The 15,565-nt window shown below is 51.8% G+C and overlaps 1 protein-coding gene across 1 annotated transcript in view; it reads right to left on the reverse strand.

Moving 5' to 3' along the window:
- The window catches only part of LOC137422976 (integrin alpha-L), a gene marked incomplete in the record, with an annotated part of 211,928 nt that overhangs the window by 50,961 nt on the left and 145,402 nt on the right, over positions 1-15,565 (reverse strand). The window contains 2 exon segments of the mRNA XM_078771064.1: positions 4,655-4,826; positions 12,246-12,319. Coding sequence (XP_078627190.1) covers positions 4,655-4,826; positions 12,246-12,319 — 246 coding nt within the window.

Consider the following 15,565-nt stretch of genomic DNA (forward strand, 5'->3'; position numbering starts at 1 on the left):
GTTTGGTTCCTGCAGGCAGAAGCCCAGTTCCGACTTTGAGGCATCATGTTGGACGAGACCATGTACTGCCACATGGTCGCCTCCCTCGGGCTCGGCACGGCCGCTCGCGTCGTGTCGGTCCTGAGGAACCCACCGGCCGACGGCAGGTACGAGGTGATCAAGCGTCTCCTCCTCGCCACGTTCAGCCTCACGGTGGACGCACAGGCCGACCGCCTCCTGGACCTCCCCGAGCTTGGTGACACGCGACCGTCGGTCCGCATGGACCATATGCTGTCGTTGATGGGTGACGAAACCCTGAACGCTCTATTCCGGGCGTTATTTCGACGCCAGCTGCCGGCACGAGTCCGCCTCGCGTTGGCCGGTTCTGTGACGACGGAACCCCGAGCTCTCGCTGCCGAGGCCGACAGGTTCTTCGCGGTTTTGGACACGCAGGTGAGTTTTGGCGCGGCCGTCGCGCATCCCGAGGCTGACCCTGATGCTGATGCACCACACCTCGTGGATCTCGAGGCTGATGCACACCGCGTGGCCGCCGCCACGCCACGCCCACCACCACCGCGAAAACCGCGGCCTCCGCATTCACCGCAAACCTGGTGCCATTTCCACGCCAGGTTTGGCCACAAGGCGAGGAATTGTTGCCAGCCGTGCTCCTTCGGCAAGTCGGGAAACTACAAAGCCGGCGCTCGGTAGCGGCCGTGAGCATCGGCCATTCCGGCAGCCTTCTTTTTATAACGGACACCTTGTCCGGGCGCCGTTTCCTATGCGACATGGGGGCACAGGTGAGCGTTATCCCTGCCTCTACGTCCGACAAGTGAACCGCGGGCCGGGGCCCCGCGTTGCTTGCCGCGAGCGGAACACCCATACACACATTCGGGAAGCGCTGCCTCTCCCTGCGGTTCGGAAGGCAACGCTTCACGTGGACGTTCGTAACCGCAAGTGTCCCCATGGCACTGCTCGGTGCGGACTTCCTCTGTGCACACGGGTTGTTGGTAGATGTGAAGAACAGACGCCTTGTCCAGGCTGAAACGTTCAGCTCACTTGCTTGCGCGCTGAGCAGCTCGTTGAGCGGCTCACTGAGCGGCTCACCGAGCGGCTCACTGAGCGGCTCACCGAGCGGCTCGCCAAGCGGCTTGCTGAGCGGTTCGGTCCCGGCGAGGTTAGTTTGTACGCTTCCGGCAGCGGACAAATTCCCCGCCTCCTCGCCGGCTTCCCGGCCCTTACGTGGCCCACCTTCTCGGCGGGGCCATCAAGCACGGGGTGGAACACCACATCCCCACCGCCGGGCCACCGGTCTGCGCCCGGGCACGCCGCCTCGAGCCGACGAAGCTCGCAGTAGCTAAAGCGGCGTTCGCTACGCTGGAGCGGCTCGGCATCGTGCGGCGCTCCGAGAGTGCTTGGGCGTCGCCGCTCCACATCGTGCCCAAGCCCGGCGGGGGATGGCGACCGTGAGGGGACTACCGGCGCCTCAACGACGCAACCACCCCCGACCGCTACCCCGTCCCCCACATCCAGGACTTCTCCGCCCGGTTGGCGGGCATGTCCTTCTTTTCGAAGGTGGACCTCATACGCGGCTACCATCAGGTCCCCGTCAGGCCGGAGGACATCCCGAAGATGGCGGTCATCACGCCATTCGGCCTTTTCGAATTTCTTCGGATGCCCTTCGGTTTGAAAAATGCGGCTCAGGCGTTCCAGCGACTAATGGACAGCGTCTTGTGCGACTTGGATTTCGTCTACGTGTACCTGGACGACATCCTCGTCGCCAGTGCGTCCCGCGAAGAGCACCTACACCATCTCCGCACGCTCTTCGAACGTCTGGGCCAGCATTGCCTCATCGTGAACCCCGCCAAGTGCCGGTTCGGCGTCGCCGACATCTACTTTTTGGGGCACCGCGTCATCAGGCACGGGGCCGTCCCCCTACCGGCCAAGGTGGAGGCGGTGAAGGGGTTTCCGCGCCCCCGCACGATCAAGGGGCTCCAGGAGTTCCTGGGCATGGTAAACTTTTACCATCGGTTCCTGCCCCGCATCGCCCAGCTCCTGCGCCCCTTGCACGAGGCCCTCCGAGGGAAGCCGGGCAAAGGTGACGTTACCTGGACCGAGCAGATGGATGCGGCGTTCGCGGGCGCGAAGTTCACCTTGGCTAACGCCACCATGCTCGCGCACCCGGCGCCCGATGCACCAATCGCCCTCACCACCGACGCCTCGGACTACGCGGTGGGCGCAGTGCACGAGCAATGGGTGCGTGGTGCCTGGCAACCGCTGGCGTTCTTCAGCCGGCAGCTTCGCCCGCCCGAACGCCGTTATAGCACCTTCGACCGCGAGTTGCTCGGGCTTCACCTGGCGGTCAGGCACTTCCGCCATCTGCTCGAGGGCCGTGCGTTCATGGCCTTCGTCGACCACGAGCCACTGGTCTTCGCGATGGGCAAGGTCACCCAGCCGTGGTCGGCCCGGCAGCAGTGTCACCTCTCGGCCGTGTCCGAATATACAACGGACATCCGGCACGTCGCGGGTAAAGACAACCCGGTGGTGGATTGCCTTTCCCGGTCCGTCGCCCACGCAGTCCACCTTGGCATCGACTATGCCCGGATGGCGGCGGACCAGGCCGCCGACCCCGGCGTCCAGGCCTTGCGGACCGCCATCACGGGCCTCCGCATCACTGAGGTGCCGTTCGATGGCGCGGGCACGGCCCTCTTGTGCGACGTCTCCCTCGGGCGGCCTCGCCCCATCGTGCCCGCGGGCTGGCAGCACCAGGTTTTTGACGCCATCCACAGCCTGTCCCACCCGGGCACGAAGGCCTCCCAGAGGTTGGTCGCCGACAAGTTTGTCTGGCATGGCCTCCGGAAGGCCGTCTGCGGCTGGACCAGGATGTGCCTCGCGTGCCAGCGCGCGAAGGTGCACCGGCACAATCAGGCCCCATTGGCCCCGTTTAGGGTGCCGGAACGTAGGTTCGACCACGTGCACGTGGACCTGGTGGGACCTCTGCCCCCCTCACGGGGTTTCACCCATGTCCTGACAATGGTGGACCGCACCACCCGGTGGCCGGAGGCCGTGCCTTTGGCGGTGACGACGGCGGCGGACGTCGCGCAGGCGTTCATCGCCACCTGGGTCGCCCGGTTCGGCGCCCCCTCGGACATCTCGTCCGACCACGGCCCCCAGTTCACCTCGGAGCTCTGGGGGGCGGTCGCGCGGGGGCTCGGGATCCAGCTGCACCGAACCACGGCCTACCACCCCCAGGCCAACGGCCTGTGCAAGCGGTTCCACCGCTCGTTGAAGGCCGCGATCCGGGCCACCCTCCGCGACGGCGGCTGGGTCGACAGGCTCCTTTGGGTCCTGCTGGGCCTCCCGACGTCGCCCAAGGACGACCTGCGTGCATCCACGGCGGAGTTGGTCTTTGGACAACCGCTGCGGGTACCGGGCGAGTTCCTCCCCGACCCCACGGCACCATGGTCCGTGGTGCAGGAGCGCTGCGTGCTGCAGGAGACAGCCCGGCGGTTTGCCCCGGTGCCGACGGCGCACCACGGGCACCCGCCTACGCACTTCGCCCCGGAGCTTCGCACCACGGAGTACGTCTTCGTCCGGCACGACGCCCACCGGACACCACTGTGGCCCCCGTACGACGGGCCTTTCCACGTGCTGGAGACCGGGGTGAAACATTTCACCTTGGACATCGGCGGTACGCCCGACCGCGTCTCAGTGGACCGCCTCAAGCCGGCCCACCTCGACGTGGACCACCCACCGCCGGTGGCTCGGCCCCGCGTCGGGGCCGCCCCGCTGCGGGCGGATCCCCGGCACCGCCCAGGCCCGCCGGCACGCCGCCCCCCGGTCCTGCACCCATCCCGGGTACGGCCGGAGGCATCCCAGCTGGCATCCCTGCACCCCGGACGTCGCCAGTCGCCAGAGGGCGCTTCGGCCGGGTCATCCGTTTGCCCCGCAAACTGGCCCTCCAGGTGCGCGGGAATTCTGGGGGGGGGGGGCGCGTGTGGTGGACGCGAAGCTTACTGGCGTGATGGCATCATTCCACGCACCAAGGGGCGGCGGCCACGCCCGAGGGGTAGGCGTGGCCACGGGATATACACCGGGCGCGCAGCCCGGAGCGCTCCAGTGCTACAGTGGAGCTCTTGAAATAAAGACTCTTTAAACCTACCGCGTTGTCCGCTTCCTCCTTGCTGAGCAAGTAGCGTGCGTAGCTAATAATAGTGAGCTTCCAGCTTTTAATTGGTGAACAAAATATTTGATCCAATATGCAAATTCTTAAAATTCCAGGTGAATTGGATGCAAATGAGTGATTTTACGCAACCTTGACCTCTGACCTTTTCATCTAAAAAAAGAATCACCTTGTATTGGTGAACCAATTCAGTGATCCAATATGCAAATTCTTAAAAGTTCAGGTCAATCGGATGAAAATTGATGATTTTATGTGACTCTTTTCTTTGACCTTTTGGCAAAATTATTAATTTGCATTCTCCGTGTTAACGTAATAAAGCTTTGGTGACATCACAGGAGGAAATATTCTGCACACAAACTTTTGGAACGAATATTACAAAACGCCATGACTTTGTTTGCATCTCAAGTCACAAGGTTTCAATAATCCACCAGAAAGGAGACAATGAGTCACACTGTAATCACTGTAAAATGCATTGTACTGAGTTTTATAAAATACCACGTTTGTAATGGTGTTGTAGTAGAAGGATGATGGGAAGTCCACGAACAGACAAGTGTTGTACGAATCTTCTCCATTGTTCTTCAGCTGAATGTTCACAACAATTTGCTTCGAGTAACCGGTAAGGAATGGTAAGTGAGTTTTGCGACTGGCCCAAGAAGGCAGAGGACGGCTGTGGATGGTGTGCGAGAGGAAACAAAGATAGAATATTCCAAATTAACTATCAGCCAATCAAAAAAAAAGCAGAAGGAATTCTGGACATTTCCTGCTTCATTGCAACATGCACATCCCGTAAATTTCGAGGACAACGATTCAACAAAAAAACGCTTTCCAATTCTTCAGAAATATACAGTGCATTCAGAAAGTATTCAGACCCCTTCACTTTTTTCACATTTTGTTATGTTGCAGCCTTATGCTGAAATCGTTTAAATTCATTTTTTTCCTCATCAATCTACACTCAATTCCCCATAATGACAAAGAGAAAACAGGATTTTAGAAAGTTTTGCAAATTTATTAAAAATAAAAAACTGAAATATCACATTTACATAAGTATTCATACCCTTTGCTATGACACTTGAAATTTAGCTCAGGTGCCTCATTTCTCTTGATCATCTTTGACATGTTTCTACACCTTGATTGGAGTCCACCTGTGGTAAATTCAATTGATTGGACATGATTTGGAAAGGCACACACCTGTGTATATAAGGTCTCACGGCTGACAATGCATATCAGAGCAAAAACCAAGCCATGAGGTCGAAGGAACTGCATGCAGAGCTCAGAGACAGGATTGTGTCGAGGCACAGATCTGGGGAAGCCTAAAACAAAATCTCTGCTGCATTGAAGGTTCCTAAGAGCACAGTGGCCTCAATAATTCTTAAATTGAAGAAGTTTAGAACAACCAGGACTCTTCCTAGAGCTGGCCGCCCGGCCAAACTGAGCAATCGGGGGAGAAGGGCCTTGGTAAGAGAGGTGACCAAGAACCCGATGGTCACTGGCTGAGCTCAAGAGATCCTGTGGAGAGATGGGAGAAACTTCCAGAAGGACAACCATCACTGTAACACTCCACCGATCTGGGCTTTATGGCAGAGTGGCCAGACGGAAGCCTCTCCTCAGTGAAAGACACATGAATGTCCGGTTGGAGTTTGCAAAAAAGCAATAAATCACCCTCAGGAGTGCAAGGAAGCACGATCTCTCCACACTCAAGAATTAACTCTCAAACCTGTCTGCTTCCTCCAAATCCTGATGGTGTCTGGTCAAATCCGTTTCTGGTGTTTGTTCCCCCTCCATCCCCTCCTTTACCTCAAATGGCTACATAGTTGACACCGCACGTGACAATGCCGAATGCCTCAACTCTGTGTTTGCCTCAAAATCTTGTGTCCCAAACCCATCTCTCTCTGTTCTCACCTTACCCAGTCGAACCGAACTGCTCCTGGACTCTGTGTCCTTCTCTCCTGTCAAGGAGACTTCAACACTTCCGGGTTCGGTTGCGAGAGGACGCTGGCGTTGCATATTCGCCGCTTCTCCGACTGGATGGATGTACAGGGTCTGCTTCTACCTTTCTGACCTGACATCTCACACCTGTCCTGCCTTTTCACACCCGCACGTGCCGCGTGTTCTCCGGCTGGATAACGGAATCTGCTTTTGATGGTACGGAATACGGAATTCGAAAGGCCCGCTCCCGTTGATTGTGGCCGTGGCCTTGTTTGCCGGTGGCCTTGTGGCCTTGTTTGCCGCTGTGGTCTTGATTAGCGGCTGCAGTCGTTTGCCGCTGCGTTTGCCGCTGCGTTTGCCGCTGCGTTTGCCGCTTTGCCTCCTCGACCTTGGCCTCGTACTCGTCCCTTCGCTCCTGCCTGGCATGGCTCTGAAGTACTCCGCCGCAAGGCTTCTTCTGCTCAATACCCGCTCCACCCCATCATGCATCTCTGCCATCAAATCAAATGGACTCCTCCGACGACCCAGGTACATTCACCGTGGCTCCGGTCGCAAGTTTGTTTATTTGCAATCAGGTCACTCCATCCCCGTCCTCTGGTCGGCTCAGCGCACTCTCACTCTTCGTCCCAGCGCACCTGGTCACAGCAACCCACACGATCGCACCTCTTGCCTACGAACCCTGGCTAAATCACCTGAATTCATCCCTGCTGTTCAAAACAACATCAAGCTCACCCTGTTCAACACCCGGTCCCTCAACAATAAATGCCTCATCCTGAACGAATACATCCTGGATAACAAACTGGACTTTCTCTGTCTCACCGAAACCTGGCAACAACCTCTGGACTACTACACACTCAACCTCACCACACCCAATGGATATTCCTACGTCAATAAACCACGCTCGGAGGGCCGAGGTGGTGGAATTGCCGTTATCCACCGTCAAGACATCAAGACCAACCTCATCTCCATCTCATCTGCTCCATCATTTGAACACCTGGCTTTAAAACTCTCTGGTCACACGCAGTCAGTCATGGCTGTCGTCTACCGCCCTCCCAAACCACACCCATCATTCCTGTCTGACTTCTCCTACTTTCTGACCCAGCTATGTTCCCTCTCCCCCTCAATCCTCCTCCTTGGTGATTTCAATATCCACATGGACTCCACTGACTCCACAATAACCACTGACTTCACTGATTTACTCACCTGCTTTAACCTCACTCAACATGTCGACTTTCCTACCCATATCCGTGGTCACATTTTGGACCTTGTCTGCTCCACTGGATTAAATTTGCACCATCTCTATGGCTCCGACCTCACCCTCTCTGACCACTTAGCCATCACTCTGACCATCAACATCCCCGCCCCAACACCAAGGCATTATCGCACAATCAACTTCCGTAAGCTAAACGCTCTTTCACCTACCTCATTCTCATCCACCCTCTCTGAAAAAATGTCCACTTCTCCCTTCATTGACCTCCACACCCCTTCCGACCTCACTGACTACTACAACCACACTCTCTCCTCCTGCCTTGACCAGCTTGCGCCTGTAAAAACCAAAACAGTTTCTTTCACCCATTCTGCTCCCTGGTTTACCCCTGAACTCCACCTGATGAAAACTCGTGCTCGCCAACTTGAAAGACTCCGCAATAAAACGGGTCTCACAGTTCACTCCCAAGCCTACAAGGACCACATACAACACTACAAAGATGCCCTCTCCCGCGCCCGCTCTGCCTACTACTCTCAAATTATCCACTCTGGCTCCGGAAACCCAAAAGCACTCTTCTCGACAATAAACAAACTCCTCCGCCCCCTGAACACCACCACCCAGTCATTCACAGTAGACAACTGCATCTCCTTCCTCTCTTTCTTCCAACGCAAAATTGACAACATCTACAACAGCTTGACCACCGCCGCACCCGCTCCCCCTCCAACCACCTGCCCCCCCTTGTCCTGCCATCCCCTGTCTCGGTTCTCCCCAATCTCTCCTACTGACCTCTCTGAACTCCTCATAGGAATGAAAACTGCCACCTGCACTCTTGACCCCATCCCCTCCAGCTTTGTCAAAGCCTCCCTCCCTGCTCTCTCTCCACTTATCATTGCAACAATAAACTCCTCCCTGTCTACAGGCATCGTCCCACCTTCCCTCAAAATTGCTGCTGTTACCCCCATTCTAAAAAAACCTGGTCTAAACCCTGACACCCTAAACAACTTCAGACCCATCTCCAACCTACCCTTTCTGTCAAAAGTTTTGGAACGCGCTGTAGCCACTCAACTCAAACATCATCTCTCTGCCAATAACTTGTATGAAACATTCCAATCCGGATTCCGCTCCAACCACAGTACTGAAACTGCTCTCATCAAAATCACCAACGACCTTCTCCTCTCCTCTGACGCTGGCAACCTCAACATTCTCGTCCTCCTCGACCTCAGCGCTGCCTTTGACACCATCGATCACACTATCCTCCTCACCCGACTTGAATCCACCTTTAACGTCACCGGCACTGCCCTCTCTTGGATTAAATCATACCTCTCTGACAGATGCCAGTTCATCTCCATCAATAACTGCAAATCCCCCACTGCTCCCCTCCCCCAAGGTGTCCCCCAAGGTTCAGTTCTTGGCCCCCTCCTCTTCATCCTTTACCTGTCCCCGCTCGGTCACTTAATCCGCCGTCATGGTCTCCAATTCCACTGCTTCGCCGATGACATCCAGCTTTTCATCTCCACCAAGTCCGTCTCCACCGACACCCACTCTATCCTGACAAACTGCATCACTGAAATAAAATCCTGGCTTCAAATCAACTTCCTCAAGCTTAACTGTGATAAATCTGAAATAATCATCATTGGCCCAAAAACGCTCACAAAATCCACCCATAACTTTGCCCTCAACATCGACGGTATCCCAGTATCCACCTCCCCTCACATCCGGAATCTTGGCGTCATCTTTGACCAAACCCTTTCCTTCGACAAATACACTAAACAGATCACAAAGTCAGCCTTCTTTCACCTGAAAAACATTGCCCGTCTCCGCTCATCCCTCTCCTCCACGGCTGCAGAAACCCTCATCCACGCCTTCATCACCTCCCGTCTGGACTACTGCAATAGCCTCCTCTATGGTTCACCCTCAAAAATCACCAATAAACTCCAATACATTCAGAACTCCGCTGCCCGTCTACTCACTCATTCCCGGACCCGTGACCACATCACCCCCGTCCTTTACAAGCTTCACTGGCTCCCCATCCCCCAGAGAATCCAGTACAAAATCCTCCTCTTGACATACAAAGCCCTCCATAACCTGGCCCCATCCTACCTGGCTGACCTCCTCTCCAGACACACTCCCACCCGCAACCTCCGCTCTGCTGGTACCAACCTCCTGACCCCCTCCATCCGGACCAAATTCAGATCCTGGGGGGACAGGGCCTTCTCCATCGCTGCTCCCACCCTCTGGAACTCACTACCTCACACCATCAGAGACTCCTCCTCACTCACCACATTCAAAACATCACTAAAGACCCACCTGTTCAACGCTGCATTCAACATTCAACCCACAGCATTCAACCCCTGACTATCTCTTCTCCTTCTCCCTCCTTTTGCTTTAAATATTTCCCTATTGATTCTTGTCTTGTCTTTTTGATTCTTGTCTTATATATATGCCGTATATCGCTGCTGTTTGTTTTCTTGATTCTTGTCTTTTTGCAATTGTTGTTTTCATGTATTGTTATGCATTATGTTTTCCACTCTGTCAAAGCGCCTTTGGGCTTCTGGAAAAGCGCTATACAAAATAAATGAATTATTATTATTATTATAAGGTGGGGAAGTTTATGTCAAACCTCGACTCTGATTCTGCAACTGGACCAGACGGCATCAGCCCACGGGTCCTAAAATCCTGCTCTGCCGCTCTATCTCACCCTCTCTCTGTTCTTTTCACCCTCTCTTTTGCTCGTGGTCATCTGCCAGCATCTTAGAAATCAGCACACATTACCGCTTTACACAAAAATGGTGCAAAAACAGATCCTTGCAACTACAGACCAATCAGCTTGCTCCCAATTATCAGCAAAGTCATGGAATCCATCATTGCTTCGGATATCAAATCTTTCCTCTTCTCAAATGGCTTGATCTCCGATCATCAATTTGGATTCAGACCAGGTCACTCTACTCTGGAATGCTGCTTCTGCTGTCTCAACAATGGATGGAGGTCCTCAATGCCAAACAGGAAATCAGAGCTGTCTCCCTTGACATATCACATGCCTTCGATATGGTCTGGCACCCAGCTCTGCTTACCAAACTCTCCTCCTATGGTATCCATGGAAATCTCCACGCATGGCTTGCGGACTTCCTCTCTGGTCGTCATCAACGTGTAGCCCTGAATGGATTTCTCTCATCTCTCCTTCCTGTTCAGGCTGGAGTTCCCCAAGGCAGTTTTCTGGGCCCTGTGCTTTTTCTGGTCTTCATCAATGATTTCTCTGACTCTCTGGAAAATCCTCTCTATCTCTTTGCTGATGACTCCACTCTCTGCCGCTCCATTCCTCATCCCTCAGATCGGCAGTCTGCAGCCTCCTCACTCTCTGCAGACCTGGACAAAATCACAGACTGGTCAAACAAGTGAAACATGTCTTTCAATCCTGACAAATCTCACAACTCTTACTTTGTCTCTCCGGAAAGACCGAATGGACAACCCTCCCATCTACTTTCTCAACAATCCTCTCCAATAAGTTCTGTCGCTCAAGGTTTTGGGTCTCACTATCTGCCATGATCTTTCCTGGGAAAACCACATTTCCAAGCTGGCCTCCAAAGCCAGTTGCCGACTGGGCATCCTCCATCGTGCGAAGTCCTTCCTTGGCACACCTGAGCTCCTCCCCACATACAAGGCTTTCATCTGCAGGTCAATGGAATACTGTTCACCCCTCTGGGCCAGTGCTCCTGCCTCACACCTAGCTCGGCTTCACGCTGTTGAAACCAAACCTTTCAGAATCATTTGAATCTCCTGCGATGAAGCCAGGACTTAACCCAGGATAAGGGCCTTTCACTCACTCACCACAGGCGGGTTGGTGGTCTTTGTCTTCTACCGACTCCTCTCCGGCCTTGCTCCCCCAGCTCTCTCTGTGCTCTGTCCCCCAAATATTCCTACAGGTTGCACCAGATCTGCCAACAACCCTCTCATGGTTAACCTGCCAAAATCTCGGCTCTCTGCTCACCTTCACTCTTTCATTCCTCTTTTCTCCCACCTCTGGAACAAACTCCCCCACTCCCTTCAATCCCACTTCTCCCTCTTTAAAACAGCTGTTCACCACAATCTCTGATCTTCCCCCATCGAAAACCTTCATCATTTCTGCCACCGCTAATTCACCACCAGATCCACTTTTTTGAAATTAAAACTTCTTTCCTCGAAGTCCTTGCAGTGTTCATGTTTTATACCTCTCCCACCTCCCCCCAAGCCCTCTCCCTCCCACAGATCTCTCGATGTCCCGACTCTCAAATGTTGTGTTTGTGTCCTTCCCCCTATCTCCCCATCTTGTCTGCCGCTCCACTTATTAAAAGTTTTATGTGTCGGTTTGACTTTTTGTGTGATTAATGTTAGCTCTTTCACGAGCCTCGATCTTGTATACAAAAAACAAACCAAAACAAAAAACGTCACTGCGGGAGTTCATATATATATATATCTATATATATATATATATATATATATATATATATATATATATATATATATATATATATATATATATATATATATATATATATGTCAGCTCAAGAATAACACCAACTGTTCATTGACCAATGCACCAACTGTGCAATTCTCTTGACTGTTAACAGTACCCACTAACTTAATTGCGCACCCACATGGTGCACCTTGCTCAAAGGTGAGTGAGTTATGCTTTTACATCAATTGATGGGCATGCTCCTACGAGCATCACAAGTAGTCCACACCAATTTATGGATGAATGAACGACACACATGGAATAGTGTGTACTTGTCGTGGTTGAGGATACCTTCCTAAACCATCTATGCACAACCGTGGTCACATGCTTCCCCCATGCACATAACAATATCATCAAAACGTTTTAAATTAGCGTTTATTCTGCTGTTGTATTTCAAATCACTGTGAATATAAGTAAGATAATGGTAAAACAGCAAATGGATTGAAAATTAGGATTTTAATAACCTGGAAAGAGAAGCACTAAGAGAGAGATCTGGTGAGCAGATATCATCCAGTCCACAGTCTTTGGCAAAATGGAGCTGAAATGAGACAAGTCGTTCAATATTATTTTCTTACAATCACACCAGGCTAACCTTTAAGCCATACAATCATTCCCAGGAATTTCCCTGTACCTCACTATCCCCTTTGCTTCAGTATACTTATCCAAATCCAATTTAAACCTATAAACTCTCCCTGCTATATGGCCACCACCTTCGCAAAAACTGTCCTGCTTCTATTTCATCTGCATTCTTTATTATCTTAAACGATACTATATGAAGCCCCATTATCAAAATAATATTTCAAAAGTTAGTTTTTGTATAAAGCGCATAGGACATGCACACAACACCAATGTAAAAGTGATTTCATTTCAATGGCACAAGGTATCTTTTTGGAATACACAAAAATCAACTTTTTGGAATACACAAAAAATCAAGTTTTTGGAATACTCAAAAAAAATCAACTTTTTGGAATACACAAAAAAATCAACTTTTTGGAATACACAAAAAAATCAACTTTTTGGAATACACAAAAAAATCAACTTTTTGGAATAAAAAAAAATCAACTTTTTGGAATACACAAAAAAAATCAACTTTTTGGAATACACAAAAAATCTAGTTTTTGGAATACACAAAAAATCAACTTTTTGGAATCCACAAAAAAATCAACTTTTTGGAATACACAAAAAAAATCAACTTTTTGGAATGCACAAAAAATTAAGTTTTTGAGTTATCGTGCAAAGTTAACACATTATTGTTTTTGGGGGATTCTAGCTCATCGGTGTGAGATATCGGAGCACAATTACAGACTGCACCTCAATTTTATTATCTTGAGCCCAGTTTTCCATTCAAACATGCTTGATAGTCTAATAAGTTTCAATGTTGATCTTATTTCCTTCAGTTCAATATAACAAAATAAAAAAAATATCCCCGAGTGGGCTGGCAATCATCTATTGAGATTGTAGATCAGACCTCTGTTGATTTGGGAGGACTTCTCCTGGGAGCCCCCGTGATCCTCTGGGAGCCCCCCTGATCCGAAATGGAAAAATCAAAGACCAGCAACAACAACAACAACATGCATTTTAAGGCCATTATCCCTGCTAGAGCGGGGGTTACCCTTGCGGCCCCCATGACAATCTTCTCCATTTTGCCAGATTTTCTGCATCTCTACTTGTTAACCCCCTTGCTCGCATTTCTTCTTCCACCATCTTTAGCCAAGTCTTTCTCGGTCTTCCCCGTCCTCTACTTCCTTCTACATTCATTTCCATCACTCTTCTCAACCAGTCACTTTCATCCTTCCTCAACACATGACCAAACCATCTCAACCGTCTCAACCATCTCAACCATCTCAAACCATCTCAAGGATGCTTTCGACTTGCTCACCAATTCTATTCATTCAAAAAAAAAATTCCATCTCTTACAGTGCATCTTTCATTCATTCCCTAAACTCTCCAGAACTCCACCCATCCTTCAGTGTCCTCAAACGTATTTTTGACTCGAATGTCTCAAGAAACTCATTTTGCAATAAATGTTCGTTTCCCTTAAATCGTACACTTTTCAAAATCCAATCACACCCCTCCCCTCCAAATCTTCCCCATCACCCATCTCTGTCAAATATTCCCCCTTGCCCCTCCCCCCCAAATCTTCCCAAACACCCATCCCTTTCAAATCTCCCCCCCTGCCCCTTCCCTCCTAAACTCCCCCCACACCCCTCCCCTCCGAGACTCTCCCTCACTCCTCCCCTCCGAGACTCCCCTCTCACCCCTCCTCCTCAAAGCGTCCTCCCCGCTTCTTCCCCCTTCCAACTTTCACCTTCATCTTCCTCAACCTTCTGCCTCACTCTTCCCCCTCCTCAAATAACACCTCACTGCGCCTCACCCAAACACCATCAAATCTTTTGTCCGCCCCATTCTTCCCTTTCTCCAAGCTATTCTGTAATCTCTGACACACCTGCAACAGCTCTCCCTACCTCTTCCTCCTCTTCCACATCCTGCCCTACCGCTCCCCCCCCCCCTGTTCTGTATCCGATGCTCCCCCTTCCTCTTCCTTAACAGTATGGACCTCAAACATCCGGGGCCTTCGCTCAAACTTAACTGATCTCTCCATACAGGTTGCTTCTGACAAACCAGACGTGATCTGCTTAACAGAAACCTTCCTCCTTCATGATGTCTCTGATTCCTTGGTATCTCTCCCAGGTTACTCCCTCCTCCGGTATGATAGACCTTAGCCTTGTCCTGGAGGTGGGGTTGCTATCTTTATAAAAAACTCTCTTCCTCACTCGCCCTGCACTGCCCTCTCTCCACCTCACCCCCAGGAATACCTTTGGCTACGGCTTCCCCTTCGCTCCCACCTTTTGTTCATATGCGTGTTGTACCGTCCACCAAACAGTGATGACTCCATCTACATCTCGCTGTCTGATAATATGGACCAACTTCTATCTACCCATCCCAACTCTCTCTTCCTCATATGTGGTGATTTCAACTGTCACCATGCCAGTTGGCTGGGGGTGGGTACCTCTCTCACCAGCCATGGCTCTTCAGCAAAGGACTTCTGTGACTCACTGGGACTGACACAATCTGTCAATTTCCCAACACGGATCTCAGTCAACGGAGAATCTTCTCTTCTGGACTTGTGTTACGTGGTCCCCTCGGTGAATACCTGGTCTCGGTGACCCCCGGACCGTGAGAGGAACTCCGCCAGCAAGCTGTATTATATATGCGCTTTCGCCACGCAATCCATATGAATTTCACCCAGGAGACAACTGATGTTCAAGGATATATTTCCAATGGTAATGATACCATACAATTTCAATGACCCAACTACGGAGATTTTCCCCGAGCAATCAACAATACACAACCATCAACAATATTTCAATGACACAACTACGGAGATTTTCCCCGAGCAATCAACAATACACTACCATCAACAATTCCCCAGCCACAATCAATTCCCTATGAGTAAGATGGCCATCTTATACATGTGTGTCCCGGTGAGTACTCACGACACCCTTTTGGTCTCGGTCCCGCACAATGTCTCTGGGCCCCTCCTGACCAAGATGATGGTCGCCGTCGCCGCTCTCGGGCGGTTGAACGAACCCCGGGTGGACGTTTTTCCACCGGGCAGGTATCGTACCAGGCACCGAGGCTGCAGCCCCTCGTGGCCACGCGAAGCGGATACGGTAGAGCAAGCCAAACCCCACGCCGCTTGCAAGGCGCGTTAGGCCCCAACGTGCGACCCGCACGCGTCTGTTTGGACGGTGCCGCGAACGAGGCCAGACCCGGGTTCGAT

Source organism: Myxine glutinosa, chromosome 1, assembly GCF_964187855.1.
Source record: "Myxine glutinosa chromosome 1, kmMyxGlut1.1, whole genome shotgun sequence".
NCBI lineage: Eukaryota > Metazoa > Chordata > Myxini > Myxiniformes > Myxinidae > Myxine > Myxine glutinosa.